The 21,704-nt window shown below is 39.5% G+C and overlaps 1 protein-coding gene and 1 long non-coding RNA gene across 2 annotated transcripts in view; both read left to right on the top strand.

Annotated features, from left to right (window-relative positions):
- Nucleotides 1-519: 519 nt before the first annotated feature.
- On the top strand, nucleotides 520-9,254 carry LOC148425851 (uncharacterized). Its single transcript, XR_015865209.1, has 3 exons — nucleotides 520-1,698; nucleotides 8,534-8,573; nucleotides 9,116-9,254. It is a non-coding gene; the product is annotated as an uncharacterized LOC148425851 (long non-coding RNA).
- A 6,285-nt stretch (nucleotides 9,255-15,539) lies between these two features.
- Nucleotides 15,540-21,704, top strand: part of fbxo32 (F-box protein 32) — a 22,679-nt gene continuing 16,514 nt past the window's right edge. The window contains exons 1-2 of the mRNA XM_088410806.1: nucleotides 15,540-15,785; nucleotides 21,074-21,192. Coding sequence (XP_088266932.1) covers nucleotides 15,568-15,785; nucleotides 21,074-21,192 — 337 coding nt within the window. The 5' untranslated portion in view covers nucleotides 15,540-15,567. The remainder of the gene's footprint in view (nucleotides 15,786-21,073; nucleotides 21,193-21,704) is intronic.

The following is a 21,704-nucleotide window of genomic DNA, read 5'->3' as shown; positions in this document are numbered from 1 at the left end:
TATTGTGCTTGGCCATTTTCTTTATTATTATTGTGTGAAGGTGGAACCTTCACACATATGTTATTCTACCGCTTTATTGTGTGAAGGTGAAACCTTCACACTTATGTTTTTCTCCACCTTTATTGTGTGAAGGTGAAACCTTCACACTTATGTTTTTCTCCACCTTTATTATTGTGTGAAGGTGAAACCTTCACACTTATGTTTTTCTCCACCTTTATTGTGTGAAGGTGAAACCTTCACACTTATGTTTTTCTCCACCTTTATTATTGTGTGAAGGTGAAACCTTCACACTTATGTTTTTCTCCACCTTTATTATTATTATTTTTATTTTTTTTATTCCGACCGATTTTTAGGTACGTTTCAACTCATTCCCAGTTCATCCAATTCATGCCGTTCAAACTTCATATCATTCCACATATTCATGTTTAGTGCGGGTCTATTTTTCAAGTTTCAACTTTTCATCGTTTTCCTACAATTTAAGTTTTTGTACCGTAAAAATGGCCTAATGTTAAGTGAATGGGGTGGTCTTCGTACTTTATTTTTAAACTTTAACGGTTTCCGCGTTTCCTATGTCCCAATGGCTCATGGGATTTTTGTACCGCATTCGCACTTCATGTTCGTGGGTTCAATCCCAGGCTGCGTCATTTTTTAGTTGTGTGAGTCTTTTTTAGTTAGTGCGGGTCTATTTTTCAAGTTTCAACTTTTCATCGTTTTCCTACAATTTAAGTTTTTGTACCGTAAAAACGGCCTAATGTTAAGTGATTGGAGCGTTCTTCCTACTTCCTTTTAAAGCGTTCACGGTTACGTCATTTCCCGTGGCTCAGACGTTCTGTTGACGTATATCTACTACATGTTCGTGCGTTCGATCCCCGCTGTGTCTTTTCACACATTCAGTGTTTTTTTTCAGTTAATTCAGTATTTTTTTTTTTGGTTTCAATTCCTTCCCAGTTCATCCAATTCATGCCGTTCGAACTTCATATCATTCCACATATTCACGTGAAGTGCTTTTTTATTTTTCAAGGTTCAACTATTCATCGTTTTCCTACAATTTACGTTTTTTATACTATTCATATTTAAAGAATTTAGCCTTTTCAAACTGTTCTTGCTTTCATTTCATCTTTTCATTCCACAGTTGAACTTTTTTCAGTTTTTTAACTTTGTATTATTCGTAGTTCTTCATAGATTCACGTTCAAAAATACTTCATTCCCTATATTTCAAGCTTTCCCAGTGTGGTCTTACACTGCCCCCCAGTGGCCCAGTGGTAGAGTTGTCATCTTCAACATGTCCGTGTCCCGGTTCGGGCAAATCGCGTTTCACGTTTACAGTTCAACTTTCAGCTACAATTCAAGTTTTTGTACCGTAAAAATTGTCTAATGTTAAGTGAATGGTGTTGTTAAGAAGTTTCTGATTATACTTAATGATTTCGTGTTTGAATCGTTCTGTTATTACTATTTACGTCTGGACATGTTTCTCCTGTGGTCATGTGATCTTCCTAGCAACCGCCTAGCAACTAATCACAAGTTATGTTTCATTCCTCTACTACCAATCAGGACTCTGTTTACACTATCATAGGTTGTTTTGCTCTTTCACGGGTCAGTCGGCAGGTATCGTTGTAACGGACAGTCATTTTTTCTGCTTTCAATCATTCTGTGGATTATCTAATTCCTTTCATTATTATTCCGTGCGTCCATGAGAATGTAAGTACAGTCTGAATATGTTGTCCGTTCGTGGTTTTGGATACATGTTTACGTTTGCACTGCTTCACTTTGTCCATTAATGTCTAAGTTGTTATTGCACCTAAGTTTGGTATAATTGCTAAAGGCAAATATACCGTACTTTTCATACTTCACTTTTAGTATTCACGTTAAAGTTTCATCCACAAAATGTGCGTGTTTGTCGGCAAGTCACTCCCTTACGGTGGAAGGATCACATTGGCACACACGGCATGTTTGCCGTGTGTGCCAATGTGATCCTTCCACCGTAAGGGAGTGACGTCACCGCCCACTCAAATCTATTCGGCTCCATTAACCCTTTCCTACCTAACGCACATTTTGGAACGATTGGGTTGAATTCATTCTTCCTATCATTGTACAGTATGTTTGCCTGTGTTGTTTATGTTATTCTAAGCTAATATAGAGTCATGTGAGCATATGATGTAACATATTGTACAAGTTTAGTTATGTTGTTAGTTATCAATGTTTAGTGAATGTTCTCTGCTCTCCTTTGCAGAGACCACACACCCACAATCAAACATAGAACACACACAGAACACACAAACACAGAAACACACACACACCAACCCAGATAAATAAATAGAACATTATATACAAATAAAGAGTGGCATGAGAGTGTACATCGTCTTTATGTTCTGGCCGGACAACCTGATAAGATTGAGGATCCTCTGAATCAGTCAAGTACAGTCCTTTCAAGGAGGTCACAAGTTTGGACGCTACTCCGACACCTCCATTACAGGTGTGATTCAAAAACACGCAGGATACAAGCCCTCGAGGACTGGAGTTTGAAACCTACAGTTTAGTTACACAAAGTACACCATTTCCCATGATGCCGTCGGGCGGCCATCTTAGACCACTGAAGACTCCAACTCCCATCTGCCCTCATGGGCGGCCATCTTGGATATTTTCTTAGACGTCTCATTACCTGTCACTTCTGCTTCCACCTAGTACAGCATCTGGCTTGGTGAACTCAGCTTGATTCATACATTCAGTTTTTTTCAGTTTTTCAGTTTTCAACTTTGTATTATTCATATTTCAAGCACTAAAAAAACTGAAAAGTTTGCTTAGGGATCATTTTTTAACTCCTGATAATGAGCTAATCATTTGAATGAGGTAGATTTGAATGAGGTGGATTGTGGATTGCTTGAAACAGTGAAGCATTGTGAATAATACAAAGTTGAAAAACTTTGTATTTTCTCTTCTGCTTTTACTTCGGATCATCCACACTTTTTTACGATTCAAACATTCGTTTTTTTTTCAGTTTCTCAGTTTTTCAACTTTGTCGGATTCATAATTTTTCACAGATTCACTTCATTCTCCAGTTCAACTTTTTCAGTTTTTCATTCATCTTCAAATTCCACAGTTCAACTTTTATTCAGTTTTTCAACTTTGTATTCATATTTCTTCACAGATTCACACCATTCAATCGTTCCACGTAATTCCACTTTTCACCTCCCAAACCTTCAACGGTTTCACCTTCACACGCAATTTCTTCAGAAATTGCACTATTTCTAGTTATTATTATTATTCTGCCGTTTTTTGGGACATTTCATCTCTTTCCCAGTTTATCCGATTCACGCCGTTCCAATTTCATCTTATTCCACTTATTCCCATTCGGTGCGCGTGTATTTTTATAATTCCAATTATTCATAGATTTCCCACAATTCCCTGTTTTCCGAGCCAAAAGTGCCATTGACTTACATTGGGTGATTTTTCATTTCAATATTACATCTTTTACGTTTCATATTTTCAAAATTTAACTCGTTCAGCTTTTCTTAGGGATCATTCTCATCATTCCAGTAATACATAGTTTCCAATAATTTCCCATAATTCCATATTTTTCCCACCTTTAATATTTCATAATGCATTTCCAATGGGAGGGCTTCCCATTCATTCTCAATGGGACAATTAACATTTCACATTTTGATGTTTCCCATTTCATATTCATAACATTGAACTTATTCATTCCACCCTATGGCTCATTCCCAACAATTCAATAAATCAAAATTATTAATAATTTCCCATAATTCCATATTTTTCACCTATAACAATTTGTTATTCATTCCCAAAGGCAGATTTTACTTTTCCTATTTGAAGCTTCCTCATTTTGCATTCAATTCATTCAGCCAATTCATTTCACATTGTCATCATTACACATATTCACACAAACCAGTAATTCATAATATTAATAAATTTACCCATAATTCCTCATTCCCATTTTCCTCACCAAAACTTTGTAACCTTCTATCTTGGCCATTCCTACTCCGATTCCCACCGTTCCAACTTTGATGGATTCCCCCAAATCCCGGCATTCCAAAGCGGTAGCTTCCCAGAACTCAAAATTTTACCCACAATTCCTCATTCTGTAGTCACAAAGAATCCATTCATTTTCTATGGGGTCATTCATTCTGTGAGCATGTGACCTTCTTGGACTACTGTTCAGGTACACGTTGTACTCTATTTACCATGGTACCCCCATCCAGCGGTCGTCTTGGATGAACTCTGACCTACATCAAATACTACAGCTCCCATACACCCCTGTAAGGCGGCCATCTTGGACATTTGACAAGCTCTCGCCGCAGCCCATTCACTTTGAATGGGGAAAAGTGGAAAAAAGTGGGAAAAAAAAGTTTTTTTGGAAACCCTCACGTGGAAATGAGCGGAACCACCTAACTCATGGACCATCGTTGTGGATTTTTAATGATAACGCCGCGACGCTCCGACATTCCGATAAGCGAATAGAGCCGATTTTCCGAAGTTCGATAATGGCCGCCCGCTTAACCTGTATAATATAAGCTATTTTAGATTACCTCTTGCGTTTTCTCCATTTGCGTTAGACCTATACTGGTCGTTCCAACTTTAGGTGTTTCCTGTAATTGTCTTCAACACTTGCCCACATACACTGAGACTCCATTTCCCATCAACCCTGAGGGGCGGCCATCTTGGATATCTGATCAGACATCTCATGAGCGCTCAGCCCAACTTCCACCCAGGATGGCAGCCATCTTGGTTAACTCAGAACAATAAAAACGACTCTCTCCAAATGTTGAACATCCAATCTTTGAAATATAATCCCCCAAAATTCAGAATTTGTTCTTTGAGTGTATTTTTTTCTTCCTTTTTTAAATTTTGTGATATTTTACAAAATTCAAAGAATTGTTGTTTTTTTCACTTAATGACTACAGGTGTTTGTCCGATTCAGTCCGATTCAGCGTTTAACTGTTCATCTTGACCCTGCCAATGACCTCCGGGTGTCATTTACCCAGAATGCATCTTTTTTGCATAAGTAAATATATTTAAATATTCATAATTCATTTCCAATGGGAGGGCTTCCCATTCATTCCCAATGGGAGATTGAACATTTCACATTTTCACATAACATTTTCACATAACAATTAACTCATTCATTCTGCCTTATGGCTCATTCCAATCATTCCTATAGTTCATTATTATTCATATTTTCCCATAATTCCATATTTTTCACCTATAACAATTGGTAATTCATTCCCAATGGCAGATTTAACATTTCTTACGTGAAGCTTCTCCACTTCACATTCAGATCATTCAGTTAATACATTTCACACTCAACATTACTCATATTCACACCTTCCAGTAATTCATAACTATTTTAATAATTTCACCCATAATTCCTCATTCCCATTTTCCTCACCAAAACTTTGTAATCTTCTATCTTGGCCATTCCTGCTCCGATTTCCACCGTTCCAACTTTAATTGATTCCTGCAATTCCCGCCATTCCATTGGTTTATCCATTTTTCTCTTCGCATGATTAAAAAATTACCCACATTCCACTTTTTCAGTGTTTCCCTTATATCTTTGCCATTCTTCATCCGATTTTTACAGTTCCAACTTTAATTGATTTCCCCCAATTCCAGCCATTCCATTGGTTTATCCATTTTACTCTTCCCATGATTCAAAAATTACCCACAATTCCACTTTTTCAGTTTTTCCCTTGTATCTATGCCATTCTTCATCCGATTCCTACCGTTCCAACTTTAATCAATTCCCCCAATGCCCCCCATCCATTTTTACCCACAATTCAAAAATTACCCACAATTCCACTTTTTTCAGTTTTTCCCTTATATCTTTGCCATTCTTCATCCGATTCCGACCGTTCAAACTTTATTCGATTCCCCCAAGTCCCGTCATTCCACGGTGGTATCCGCTTTCTTCCCAGAGTTAAAAAATTACCCACAATTCCACTCATTAAGTTTTTCCCTTGTAACTTTGCCATTCCTGCTGCGATTTCCACCGTTCCAACTTTAATCGATTCTCCCATTGCCCGCCCATCCATTTTTACCCAAAATTAAAAAATTACCCACAATTCCACTATTTTTGTTTTTCCCTTATATCTTTGCCATGGTGGTATCCATTTTCTTCTTCCCAGAATTCAAAATTTACCCACAATTCCACTTTTTCAGTTCTTCACTTATATCTTTGCCACTCTTCATCCGATTCTGACCGTTCTAACTTTAATCGATTCCCCTGATGTCCTCCATTCCAATTTTACCCACAATTCCACATTTTCAAGTTTTTCCCTTGTATATTTTGCATTATTTTACCAATTCTATCATCGAACCTTTATATTATTCACATTTCTTCACAGATTCAACTCTTTCAATTATTTCACATCATTCCACCAATCAACACCTCTCTCTTCAGCTGTTTCACCTTCACACGCAATTTCTTCAGGAATTGCACATGTTCTAGTTTGGAATGTATTCATATTAGGCAGATTTTTAAATTTTTTAAAAAATTTTATGGAGACTTCTTCTAGGGCTAGGGTTAGCTAAGTGCATAATTGTGACGGTGTTGTCCATCGAAAGTCTTGTATTCTACATATTCAAAAATCTTTTAGATTTATTTCCACAGTGTGCAGTTTTACCGTTTCTTTTTGTGTGTTTGATTTCCGGAGTGATGTTTAGTGAGAGTCTATATGTACTGCTTTTTTGTAAAAAAAAAAAAAAAAAAAAAAGACTGTACGTTACTGTTTATTAAACGATAAATAAGAAGATTTGTAGCTTTTCTCAAATAAATATCGACTCCAAGATAACGTGATGAATGAAATATTTTGGTTATCTGCTGAGATATCCCACCAGTTGTGAAAGAGGACAAAAAAATACAAAAAAATAACACCCCATGTTTGGAAATTCTGAACCAAATTACACAGAATAAAGGGCCCATTATGACCAGTAAGTGATATGAGGGGTCAGATCCCGGACGCGTTGTTCCTTTATATTCTTTTGTGTTTGTGTTTCAGTATCCTAAAATGTCAACAAAGTCAGTGTAATTCCTCGTTACAATCCTGTTGCTGATTACAAACCACACATTAATGGAGTCTGATGGGTACTGAGAAAGCACTCCCTCAAGTCTCATGTGAGTTTGCTATAGTGTTGCCAAACCAGATCTATATTTAGATCACAAATTTTAGATCACAAATAGGCCTCGTGGAAGAGGATCACAACAACAAGCAGCATATGGCATGCATCGGCAAAGAGACAACCCCCATCTGATTAAATCATACGACAGAAACACAAGAGTAAAGCAGAAGAAAGTACAAGGAAATGTCAAGAGCATCAGTTTTTGTGCTGAGGGCCTGCTGCAAATACAGTGAAGGTCCCTGCAGAAACCTTTTAAAGGAGCAAGAAGATTCAAGAGTTTTATTGTCATATGCATAATAACAACACAATGCAATTTTTATTCTGCTCACTTCTCCGAGCAGACTACATTCCATAATCAAGCAAATAATAGGGTAGGCAATAAAATAAAAACAATAAAAAAATAGAGCAATAGAGCCAAAATAGAGGACAGTAATAATGAACCACGAATAATGAATAGACTTACATTCTGAGCATATTACAGAGTAGATTGAGTTGAAGAAACTGTATACATATGAGGAGGGTGCGAAATATCATGTAGTGCAAATATTATGTATTTTGCAGTTTTCCTTCAGGGTTGTAAGGTGAATGTGTGCATGCGGTAGGAGGCAGATTAGAGCAGGTAAGAGGCAAAGATGGTAAGTCAGTGTGTAAATATTAAACCGCTCTACAGAAGGTATGGGAAATAGATAAAGTATTTGTGTCGCCTATGACTTTGTAGTCAGCATGTTTGTACGTGTGTGCACTTCAGTAGGAATGCTCATATACATTACATATCGATGAGGCACCCCCACTTTCAAAATAATCTAGTTCTAAGTGATGAATGACAAAGATGATCAACTGAACAGTATGTTTCTTGTTGTAGTTTGTAGTGTGGTAACATCGTACAGCATCATACGTCTTATATTTTACGGCTTTTTTAATCAGCAAAAGACAGTATCCATCCATCCATTTTCTATAGATGCTTATCCTCACTTGGGTTGCCAGCCTGCTGGTGACTATCCCAGCTGACTATGGGCAGTAGGTGAGGGACACCCTGAACCGGTTGCTTAAAGACTAACAACTATTCACGCACCCAATCACACCTGACAACAATGTAGTGTGTCCAATACACCTGCCATACATGTCTTTGGAGTATAAGAGGAAGCTGGAGAGTCCAGAGAGAACCCATGCGGACTCAGGGAGCACATGCAATATCCACACAAGAAAGCCAGAGCGAGGTGGATTTGAACTCGGGTCCCTGGACTGTGAGGCGGACGTGCTAACCAATGCTCCACCGAACCGCCCGTAGTCAAGCATTCACATCCAATGTCAGATTGCGCTACAAACATTTGGGATGTCAAGGATTGACTTGGCTTTGGCACAGACTTCACCATTAACTAATACTGAATCCTGTATGTAGGTTTGGACGAACAACAAAGACTTAACATCAGCATGCTAAGGTAAGGTGGAAATGAGATTTAAAAAGCCTTGCTAAACAGCAGCTAGCATTTTGTACAGGCTCTGCCAATCGTGGCAACTATGCTGAACTTTTTCATGCTTTTGGAGAGAAAGGCTAGCTAACCATTTGAAGACATCTACTTAATTTTCTGGCTTGTCAAAATGAATACAGAACAATTCCTCATAACATTAAATGTGCTCTTTTGTTTACTACATGTTGTATGCTTAAAGAATGGACATATGAGCTTTAAAAAAAACTAACTGCTGCCAATGAAATGTGTGAATACGCTGCTCTGTAGTGCTCATATGAACCTCACTACATGTCAATGAGCAGACAATATTCTCAGCATAGATAATTAAGAAAATGAATAAAAGATCAAGAATTTAATCTTAAAACACAACACAGCGGCACCAGTTGAGTCAGCACCAGCTATTCAGATGTTATTTATTGAAAGCTGTCTCAGATGTTAAATAAACATAATGTCACCAGCAGATATTATCCATCCATCCATGCATCCATCCAGCTCTTTCTTCTCTACAACAGACTGGTACAGAATCCGCAACACAGCAGACACTGCACCAATCTGCCTGTCGATCCATTGGTTCATCCTACCCTCACTCATGAACAAAACCCCAAAGATACTTGAACTCCACTTTGGGCAGGAGCTCATCCCCCACCCAAAGAGGGCACTCCACCCTTTTTCCGACTGAGATCTCAGATTTGGAGTTGCTGATCTTCTGCCCAGCCGCTTCACACTCAGCTGTGAAACCGCTACAATGAGAGTTGGTGGTCATGGCCTGAGGGAGCCAACAGCATATCAATATAACGATATCACCACCTGTCGATCTCACGTTCTATCCTATCCTCACTCGTGAACAAGACTCCAAGATACAGTACTTAAGTGCCTCCATTTGGGGCAAGATCTCATCCTTGCACTCCGCCTTCATTCCAACCCCTTTGCACTCTGCTGCGAACTGCTCCAGTGGAGATTTGGAGGTCATGGCCTAATGAAGCAAACAGGATCACATCATCTGCAAATAGCAGAGAAGAAATGCTGAGACCCCCAAACTGGACCCGAACAATGCTTCGTCTACACCTGGAAATTCTGCCCATAAAAGTAATGAACAGAATCTGTGACAAAGGGAAGCCTTGGCGGCGTCTAACCCTCACCGGAAACAAATTTGACTTACTGCCGGAAATGCGGACCAAACTCTGACATCGGTCGTCCTGGGACCAAACAGTCCGTATAAGGCCGTACCCCTGTACTGCCGGAGGACCCCCCCCCCCCCAGGGAGTTCCCCGACGGACATGATTGAATGCTTTCTCCAAGTGCACAAAGCAAATTTAGACTGGTTGCGTGAACTCCCATGGACCCTTGAGGAACCTGCCAAAGGTGTAGAGCTGGTCTACTGTTCCACAAAAACCACACTGCTGCTCCTGAATCTGAGGTTCAACTTCCTGATGGACTCTCCTCTCCAGCACCCCTGAATAGACCCCGAGGAGGCTGAGGAGTTTGATCCCGCTGTAGTTGGAACACACCCTCTGATCCCCCTTTCTTGAAGAGGGGGGACCACCACCCGAGTCTGACAAGCCCGAGATGATGTTGCAGAGGCATGTTAACCAGGACAGCCCTACAACATCCAGAGCCTTCAAGAACTCTGGGCAGATCTCATCCACCCCCAGGTCCTTGCCACCAAAGAGTTTTTTGACCACCTCGGTGACTTCATCCCCACCAGGACTGGAGAGCCCACCTGAAGACTCTGCTTCCCCAGAGGAAGACGTGTCGGTGGTCTTCAAAGTATGTGTCCCACCAATTCGCGACATCCCGAGTTGAGCAGATATATTATTGCATAATTCTTTAAAAGTCATTTTGTCTGATTGTGCAGTTGACGGCTACCATTGAATGAAGTTCATGGCTGTGGGTGGAGAGTGTGTGTGCATGTGTCATGGGTGCTGGAAATCTATAGGAGAACTAGTGTTATTTTGAGGTACTCACATGAGGGCAACTGCAACACCACGTGAGTCATGGGCTGGTAGTTGTGTGTGTGTGGATGTGTGTGTGTGTGCGGAGGGTACAAAGTTTCACAAGAGAGAATGTGAGTGAGTGATGAAACCCCTCCTGGATAAGGGGATCAGCAGCAACAGGTGTTGTACAAGAGGAGGAGATCAGTATCGAGCAGCAGGCTTGTGTGTTCACAACATCATAACAAAAACAGAGATGATGGAATGGAGGAGAGATCCAATGTTGAGGTTTCCAAAAAGACAGGAGCATTCAGAGACTACCAACATCACATATGTGTCTGTGTATTAGCCATGAAGGTCTGCTCTGTGGTTGCAGCTGCGTAACCTGCTTTGGCTATACATTAAAGGTGGGTGGGTCAATTCAAATATTGGTCATATCAATACCAAGTAAATATCAAAATCAGATATTGTGTTCCAAGTACAGGAAGAGCATACTTCTCATCCTCTCTAGTAAGGTTTATTCAGGGGTGTTGAAGAAGTGGGTCAGTTGGGAAGTGGGATTTCAGATTCAAGAGATATTGATTTAAACTGTCAGGTGGCATGTTGAGATCCACACTCAGCATAGTGAAAGGAGGCTTGCCTTCCCCAGGTTAGAGAAGAGAGCCCACACAAAGTGGAGGAGTTCAAGTACTTCGCAGGCTTCCTTGTACTTAACAACGAATGTTACAATATCCAAAACGTCTTACTTTTGCAAGCATTTCAAAGATCAGCACCGCAACGCGTTAGCTTTAGCATTTAGCTTTGTTGTGCTACTGCTCAGCACATGCCTAATGGAAGGGAGTTGAAATCTGGGCCACATTCAGCTTTGGTCCTTGTTTTATTATAAACAAAAACTCTTGTATTTTGTTTTAAATTTATTTCATTCACAAATCAGCTGTTAGCGCATAGCTCCAATGTATTTGACATGATGTCATGATTTCTTCTTCATGAGTTTAAAAAAAATATTTTTAATGTAGATCATTACGTGGGTGGCATCCAGCATCCAGAATGAGAGTCTACTGCACAGAAGTTATTTATTTATTTATTGATTACATTTATTTTATAAAAATAAATGATTTTTGCCTTGGAATACAGCAATGGTATGCTTCAATATCTCAGAGCAAGCATCCATGTATTCTATTATAACTGGTATTATATCTTTTTTATTTATTATTTTTTAGATTTAAAAAATATATGGCAATATATTTACGGTTGAACCCTGCTATTTGGGGAGTATTTGGGTTCAGGCCAATGTTCAGAGCAATAATCTACATATAATTAAGACTAATTGTTTGGAGATATACTGCATCGCATGATTTATCCTGTCCTGCCTGCTTGACATTAGATTTTCCTCCATTTGATCCCTGAGCCAAGATAGGTTTGACGCCCTTGCTCTAAATTGTCCTTGGGTGTGATTGTAAGTGTGAAAGGTTGTTTCTGTGTGGCCTGCAATTGACTGGCAATTAGTTCAGGGTGTTCCCTGCCTACTGCCCGAAGACAGCGGCTGGATGAGCGGCTATAGAAAAGGGATGAATGGATTCACAGGTGAGTGAAGACTAGAACCAACGCTCCTCCACAATGAGAGGAGCAAAATGAGGTTACTCGAGCATCTGATTAGGATAATTCCTGGACACCTCCCTGGTGTGGTCTCCTGGGCACATTGCACATTGCAGAACACAGGTGTGAAACATAAGGCCTGGGGGCCAGATCCAGCCTGCTATCATTTTATGTAGCCCGTGAAATGCTGGTTTGTCTTCAGGTTTTTGGCTAAAACACCAAACTTGCAAGTTGTCTTCAAGTTTTAGGCAAAAAAACAACAACCATTTTTGTTCCCAATCTCTCTTTTGAACAGTTTTTGCTGGCCTCTGATTTCAAAACTAGCAAAAGTGCATAACGAACTTGAAAATGTATTACTTCAATGTCATTTCATCCCTTCAACAGAAATTATAACTACAATGTGGCTGATGATAAAAATGAGTTTGACACCCCAATTGTAGAATTTCAAAAATAGTAAAAGTGTGTGACAAACTTGAAAATGTACAATATTTGACTTCAAAGTCATTCCGTCCCTCCGACAAAAACTATAACTACAATGTGACCCATGATAACACACACTTCATATCATAGCATTTATGAAGCTCCGCTGTATGACAATATGTAATCTTGTTAGCCACAGCAAGCTTGTAGACCACAGCTCTTTCCTAATGGTTGTCAAATTATTGACAATTGTTGCAACCTGTCACGATTGGGCATGGCGGCTTGAGGAGGTGCGGGACGTGGGAAAAGTGGAACCGATAAATGCAGGACAGACTGGGGTGAGGCTTAAATGAGGTCGATTTAATGGCAAACGAAGGCAGGTTTGAAAGAACCAAAAAATTACAAAGTACAACAAAAACACTAAACTGACACTTACTGGGGCTACAAGGAACGGGAGGCAGCACGGGAGGGATGGGATCAGGGCAGCGTAAGGCAAGACATCGGGGGGGAAGACGTACAATGACCCGACAAGGGACGAGGCAAAACACTGGGGTTTAAATACTAACAGAACTAATTCAGACGCAAGACACCTGGGAACAACAAGGAGTGGGGAAACTGACTGGAGGTAACACTAGGCTGGAACACACCGGCGACAGGTGAGGTTAATTACAGTGACGACACACGGGGGAAACACAAAGAACCTATAACTGAAACTACACAACCCAAAACCCACAACAAAAACGGACAGAAACGTGACACAAACAGTGCTATATAAATGTTAGCATCCGCATGTGATGTTGAATACAAGAATAAAGCATGTGTGCAACCTTTTACCCACATCAGTGGCTTCAATACTAGATACACTAAACTGTAGAAGCAATGGTTTCAAAAACAGTAAGGGATTAGAAATAAATGGTCTATCAACCAGTTAGCATCCAATGAATAAACAGGTAAAACACATTCTTACACATACTTCTGCCTTTGCCACAACATTTTCAGGAGTCTTCAATGATGAGTGCGCAAACAAAAAGTATGCACAACAAACAGTCAGATGCTGGGCCCATAAATCTGAGAGGGTCATCTTCTTCCAAGAAGTCTTGCACACCATGTGCTGCTGCTGGTCACATGTTTTGACAGATTGTATAGTGTTATGAATTATGAAGACACAGGAAATGGCCTTCTCACAATACAATGCTACATGTAAGTAAACACTCCGTTACTCTCAAGCACATGTACTCAAACACACTATCTGTGTGTCTGTAGCTTCTTCCCTGGACACTGAATGTGAACTTTACTGGAGCAGAGAGGCATGCTTTATCACTAACCAGAGTTTGTGGGTGGACAGAGACTAAAGAAAACTGCCCTAATGCTGTCTTTATTTTGATGGCACAAATGGAAGTATTAAAAAAACAAACAAACAAACAAAAAAAAACATGTCATTGTCCTTTATCATCCATTAGTGTTGCTTTGGTAAAACTGAAACACAATGAAACGGTCCCTAACTCTTTACAAAAATAAAAATCCCTGCACAATACACAACGTAACTTAATACACATATCAAATGAGACAACCTCGTTTATTTACATCACCATGAGTGACTACGAATCATGGGACCACACAGCCTTGGTTCCTTGTTAAAATTTTAACAATTTCTTACATTAAGAAGAATACACTAGCCATAAAAAGGTGTTTTATCTACCACCAACATTTTTGAACCGATCATGTTAATGATTTCTCACAATAATTGAACAGCTGTAGTAAATATGTAAATCAAATGAAATATGTTATGTATATGTAATATATGTATAATTAACATTCATAGAACATCACACTCTTCACTATCACTTTTTCCTTTTTGCAGAACAGGCCTGCGGGCTACTCATTTGATCCTCGTCGGCTACCTGGTGCCCACAGGCACCAAATTGGTGACCCCTGAGCTAAAGACCTAGTTGTGTGATCACATCATATACAATATGATCAAAATGAATCTCAATTCCAACAAATGGTGGCAAAATATAAAAAAATGACCATTTCTAATGATTACAAAATGGCCCTTGAGCACTTGAGTTTAACATCTATGCATTAGATGCTGCAAAAGATTTGATTGGACTGGTAGAATGAATTAGGAATGAGTTTGGAGGAAATGGAGTCTTCAAGGATAGGAGTTTTACACTTATGATTTAATGTAACAACTGACACGTTGTTACTAGTAAAAGTTTTGTTGTTGTCGTTTTAGTGGTTTTAGTGGTTTTATGTTACTTTAATTCATTGAAATGTATTAATTTGAATGTCAAACTGTAGACAAACTGCTTAGCCTCCTGTACATGCCCCCTACCCCCCCAAAAAAAATTCAGTACTCAAATGTATGATCTGTAGGCTACCCATCACCTCCTTGTGTGTGTGTGAGCGAGAGCATTTACATTTTCTTTACTCATTATCATCCTACATGGGGAAATTCAACAGTGATCAGTCTTATCAGTTATCAACAGTTATCAGTGTGATTTGACGAAACAGGTGGCTCCAAAATCCTATTTTGCCTCCAGCTCAGTTTTGTACCTCATGAAGTAAGCACGTGTTTCTTTGGAACTGACAGAATCGTCAACGGGAAAACTGGGCCCGGGGTCTTCATTATAAAATTGCTTTCTACTCAGTTAAAAAAACAGTTCATAAAAGACTTGTCTTTAAAGATAAACCCCTTGTTGATGTGAGCAAGTCAGTTTGTTTTTAATTGCAGCAAATTCTGATCTCATGCAGCTGCCTGAGACAGTTATGTAATAGTCTCTCATCGCAGAGCAAGCATAAAAACATTGGTTCTAGTGTCTTTCCGATAAACATTTGTGTACACGCACGTGTCGTGTCATCAGGGCGTTCTTGTGTGATGTTACGTTTCCGTGTGTGTTTCTTTTCTGCAACGTTTCGCAACGCTGAGTAGATAAATAAAGCCACGTGCTACAGGGAAGTTTCCGAAGTGGGCGGGGTTATTCTGCTTCCGGGAGGATATAAGAAGCTGCGCAATCATGACTATAATACCAGAACAACAACACGTCGGACGAAGGATAAATAACGCCTTAAGTGTTTCGTTCACTTGTTTGATTGAGTATATTTTCTCCCACCCAAAGAAGTGTGGGATGCCTTTTCTCGGCCAGGACTGGAGGTCCCCGGGACAATGTTGGGTTAAAACCGAGGAGGGATGGAAAAAGACAACAGCTGACGACAAAAACATCTCCGTTGAGAGGTATGTCAGCAATCTGCATCATCGAAACGTAATTTCTTTAAAAGTATATGGTGGAAAAAATAAGAGGTGACCTTTTCAAGATTGTCGCATTGTATGCACGTAGTTGTTTATCGTGGATCATGTTTCCATACCCCCCCCCTTGTTTGCCAGTCGCTCGTCTACAGTACTTTCGCAAGTGAGCCGCGCGTCGCGCGTAATGAGTCGCTTCAAACCGACTTTACTTCCAACTATCATGAGCAAATCGCGTTCAACGTGACATCTTTCCGAATATGAGCCAAAAGAGCTGCGTTTTCCAAGCTTATATGGTGTTTGCTAACCTTTATGGAGCTGACGCAGTCGGCACACGTATTTTGCATAACTTAAGAGAGAGAGGCAATCAACTTGTTCCAAAAGAGGAAGCAGTAGGCCCTACTCTGGTTAATGCTTTACCTTCTGCTATATAGAGGGTTTAATTGTTCTCTTTGTCAGTAAGCATTTCTGGCATAATTTGATGATGGAAGACAATAATTACTACAGATAATTTCTTGACCAATCAAGTGTAATCGGATATCAATTTTTGCACCAAACCTGATGATCTCTCAGGGTAAACCTTTTCGGCATCACCTTAAACTTTATAATATATGTGTATATGTGTATGTCCAAAGTCCGGCCCGGGGGCCAAATGCGGCCCGTGGTCAATTTCCATCCGGCCGCAGCCTCAATCAATAACGTCTGGCCTGCGTGGAGAATGAATACATTGGGCAGCAGCGCTGTTACGTGCGTGTGCTAATTGCTGCCATCTATAGGCTCAATTAGGAACAGCAAATTAGTGTATGAGTAATTGACTGTATGAGCCACTAACTTTGGAGGAAAGTTGACTGTGAGGGCCGACGGTTCAAGGATGTGGAAATTGGACTATTTCTTCACTGAAATATGGAACAACTGTGTCTGCTTCATTCGTAAAGAGACAGTGGGTGTTTTATTAAAGAGTTCAATGTGAAGCGACATTACCAAACAAAACATGCTGACGTATATGACAAGAACACGTGTAAAGAACGCAGCGAGAAACTGAAACATCTTGAAGCTAGTTTAATCTCACGGCAGCAATATTTTACAACTTTTACCAACAGCTGGATAAGGACAAGTTCCGAGAGATTTGAGCATTTGGTAAGAAAATGCTAAGCTTGCTCGGGTCGACGTATTTGTGTGAGAAGACATTCTCAGTTATGAACTTAAATAAGAGCCGTGTGAGGACACGGCTATCGGACTCTCACTTAAAGGACATTAGTTTGTTTACATTTTCCTTTCTGGAGTCAAGTTTATTGTCAATTTCTTCAGTTTTCTGAAGTTTTCACTTCGGAATAATTACCATTTTAAAAATCCAATACACATTCATAGTTACTAGTGCCATTTTTTAAATGAGCCCTGCACTTGTTTATGACTATTACTTGTTCATTTCTCTGTTATTGTGTTTACGTTTTTTTATAAATATTAAACTGCCATGGTGAGAATTTTTTTTATGTTTCAAATGTAATTTGCACCCAAGAGGACAATTACAGTGGTACCTCGGTACTCGACCATAATCCGTTCTGAGGTGGTGGTCGAGCACCGATTTGTTCGAACACCGAAACCAATTTTCCCATAAGAAATAATGGAAAGTATGTGTGCACAAGTAAATGTGCACAAGCAGTACATGATAAAGATAAAGATAAATAAAGCATTATAAACCATTTTGTATAATTTACTTACGTTTTGGAGAGTGGTTGATGGCATACAGGAATGGATGTGGGGAGGACGGGAGGGAGTTACTCCTTCCATGATGACGCTAGCTAACTGCGACGCGAGGTCGGACACTCGTACACCACGTTCATATTTTGCTATAATTTCCTTCTTCGGTTCATTAGTGGTCCTCATTGTTTTCCTCTTTGCCTTCCCCTTATCACTGTCTTTCTTTGGATCCATTATTAAGGGCTAGAGCAACACGAAAAAGTTTAAATCCGGGAAGAAATACTCGAACAAACTTCTTACTCCGCTGGGGGTCTGAGTTGAACTGGCGCTTACCCGCTGGCCGAGAAGGGCCGAGGAGCGCGTTCGGGTCGGCTTGGCTCGGCTCGGCTAGTCGAGAACCGAAAATCTGTTCGAGGTCCGATGCATTATCTACTTGAATTTTTTGGTCGAGCACCGATTTGGTCGAGTATAGAGGCGGTCGAGTACCGAGGTACCACTGTACTTCTGTTCAACTGTTAGAAAAAAGTTAGCGTTAAAAAAGTGAAGTGAATATTCAATTTTAATATTTAATGTCAATTTAATTTTGAATTTTCAAATTAACCAAAACACATGCTTAAGATAGCTGAAATTAAAATAAAAAAAAGCAAATGTGAAACACAGAACGGCTTGCTGAACTGTATTTAAATTAATTGCTGTTATATGTAAAGAACGCCCGCCAAGGTTGGCCCCCCTACATTTTTAACACACCAAATCTGGCCCCCTTTGCAAAAAGTTTGGACACCCCTACCTTAAATGGACTGAATGTAATATCATGTAATATTTAGACTGATATTAATTTTGAAAACTCACAATACATTTCAAAGTGTAAATAAACATATATATATATATATATATATATATATATATATATATATATATATATATATGAGAGAGAGAGAGATAGATATATATACAGTGGTACCTCGGTACTCGACCGCCTCTATACTCGACCAAATCGGTGCTCGACCAAAAAATTCAAGTAGATAATGCATCGGACCTCGAACAGATTTTCGGTTCTCGACTAGCCGAGCCGAGCCGACCCGAACGCGCTCCTCGGCCCTTCTCGGCCAGCGGGTAAGCGCCAGTTCAACTCAGACCGCCAGCGGAGTAAGACGTTTGTTCGAGTATTTCTTCCCAGATATAAACTTTTTCGTGTTGCTCTAGCCCTTAATAATGGGTCCAAAGAAAGACAGTGATAAGGGGAAGGCAAGGAGGAAAACAATGAGGACCACTATTGAACTGAAGACGGAAATTATAGCAAAATATGAACGTGGTGTACGAGTGTACCTCGCGTCGCAGTTAGCTAGCGTCATCATGGAAGGAGTAACTCCCTCCCGTCCTCTCCACATCCATTCCTGTATGCCATCAACCACTCTCCAAAACGTAAGTAAATTATACAAAATGGTTTATGATGCTTTATTTATCTTTATCTTTATCATGTACTGCTTGTGCACATTTACTTGTGCACACATACTTTCCATTATTTCTTATGGGAAAATTGGTTTCGGTGTTCGAACAAATCGGTGCTCGACCACCACCTCAGAACGGATTATGGTCGAGTACCGAGGTACCACTGTAGATATATCTATATATATATATATATATATATATATATATATAGGTAACTGAAGGTTTTGTTTGCACTTTACCTCATACAAGGGTCTTATGATTTTATGTTGAATTTCTTTTAAGATAATTTGAGAGTGCATTCTGTCAGTTTGGAGCTAGATAAAGCTTACTGAAAAGTTACATTGTCACTGTTTACAATGGCAGGCAGGGCTTGCCATCTTTTTTTTTGTGTTTGCATTTTTTAAAGTGATATAAACAAGCAGAGGATAGTGAGAAACGCAATTTCGATTCCTTTGTATGTTAAGCATATGTGAAGAAATTGACAATAAACTTGACTTTGACTTAACTCCAGAAAGGAAAATGTAAACAAACTAAAATTCGAACTTGTTTTGAACAATTTCTTTGTCATCTGCAAATTGATTTTAGGTAGGGGGGAGAAAATCATTGTAAATAATGAATCGTGATTTTTTTTGAAAAAAATCAGATTTTTTTTTTTTTAGGCTATCGCCCAGCCCTAGTTTCTGCTGTTTCTGCAAATGAAAAAAAAAAACAAAAAACGAGATTGAGTCCACGAGAACAAGATATGACGAGGTTTTTGCAAAAATTTTTGTATGAAAAATTAATGCTAATTTAAACTTCAATTTCCAAATGATTTATTTTTATTGGTTGGATTTGGTTGGATTATTGGATTTTATTTTTATTTATTTTATTGCAATACACTGTTTTTCCATATGCTGCTGCAATAACATTATTCAGCTGAAATCTCTCAAAATAGTTGAACAAAAATACTACACTGCGTCGAGAAATTGCAGCTGAACTGCTTCATAGTTGAACATAAAAAAATAAATAAAACATGTTTAAAGTGCCAAACATCAAAAAAACAATTAATGTAAATAATGCCATGCTCACTGCCAGCTGATGTCGCAGCGATGGAAAGGTGCACTTTCGAAATAGCAGCAAGCAAAAGAATCAGATTTGATGGCAAAGTTACTTCATGGCATCAATGACTCCCGCTTTGTTTTTTTTTAGTAAAGTGATGGAACTGCTGTGGGAGTAAAGTGACGTTGTGACGGGATTTAATACCACAACCGTGACGGTTGTCAATTAGCGGCCGAAATCTACTTTCTTCCACCGTCAAAAATGGGTTCATATCGAGCGCAATGTACTTTTCCACTGTCAAAAATGGCTTCATGCTGAGCGCAATATACATACCGTTATCCCGTGTTGTTGTGGTAGATCTCGCACTTCATGGGTCCAGCGGCGATGCGAAAGCGTTTCTTATTGTTGCTTGCTTGTTAGAAGGTGTTTTTGAGGGGCTGACAAGCTTCAAGTTATGGTGGTAAATGGCTTTGCATACAGTTTGCGTTAGCTGCGGTTTATAGCAATTTTATTTTATTTTTTTACAGAGAGTTTACCAATAGTTTTTTGTCTTATCAGTCAATGTGTTACCATCCGTTTCCTTGATTGGAAAACCAATACGTTGCCACTCATGATTTAAAACTAATCGAACCATCGTGTATTTCTCCTGTGTGCCTGTACGCCATTGAGCGTGTTCTTCTTTCTTCAATTAACGGCGGACTGCAAACAACAGTTAGGTGCATAACCACCACCTACTGTACAGGTGTGTAGCACGCAAGCCTTGCCATCAGCCAAGTTGTCCTCCATCGCACTTCTGGCTCAATAAGCCTCCGCTCCCAAAAAAGGGAAAAGGAAATCTCGTGGCTTGCACGTGTGAGAAATCTCGTGGAGTTCAATCTCGTCCCATCCCCAGTATTGATATATTTGCCCTAGCTTTGTAGGTTCCGTGCTATTATGCACTGAAACCAATGGCCAATTATATTTGTATTCACTCACTTTTTCACTCACAGGGTGCATGCTTCCAAAGTAAAAAAAAAAAAATCACATTACACCAGTAAAGGACACCTCTGAATATTCCACCCTGCGTGGAACATATGCTCTTTGTGGTTTGGTAGCTTCTGCAAAGCTGAGCAGGAGTGTTTCATCAAGGAGAACTTGCTGTTTTCTCTCAGCTACGACACGGTTGCCAAGAAGCGGAAAAAAGACCTCATGAACAACAACACCAAAGTCCCATGTGAGTCACTCACCACAATCTGACTGCTTGTATTGCTGTACAGTTTGTTATTGTTGAGTCTAGATTCACTGGTCTGGTGGCACTGAAGTGCAGAACAAACTGAAACACTTTTATATTTCATGAAACAAATTTCCAATCCAGAAACATTTTAACAAATGATGAAACACTTTTACGTTTCAGAAAACAAATGACCAAAAGCTGAAATAAAGTAACATTTCACAAAACACATACATTTCAGGAAACACATTTACGAAAGCCGGAACAAATTTCAACTAAGACAATCTGGAAAGGTTATGAACTGTACCGATTGATAGTAAAAGACCTGAAGTCATGGCTGGACATGACATTTGGAGCTGCTGGATACAGGGATCTTGTCATGTATTTTAAAAGTTGCGTTTCTCACTTCTTGCTCCTTAAAAAGCAACCTTAAAGCTGATTTTATGCCGCCATATTTGGGAGCACCTCTAATGTGCATTTGGGTGCGAAGTTCGACAATCAATGAGCTACTACAC

The sequence above is a fragment of the Hippichthys cyanospilos genome, chromosome 3 (assembly GCF_059441005.1).
Source record: "Hippichthys cyanospilos isolate Australia breed blue-spotted pipefish chromosome 3, RoL_Hcya_1.0, whole genome shotgun sequence".
Classification (NCBI taxonomy): domain Eukaryota; kingdom Metazoa; phylum Chordata; class Actinopteri; order Syngnathiformes; family Syngnathidae; genus Hippichthys; species Hippichthys cyanospilos.
The sequence above is the reverse complement of the archived record's forward strand: the minus strand, read 5'-3'. Positions and strand labels throughout refer to the sequence as shown.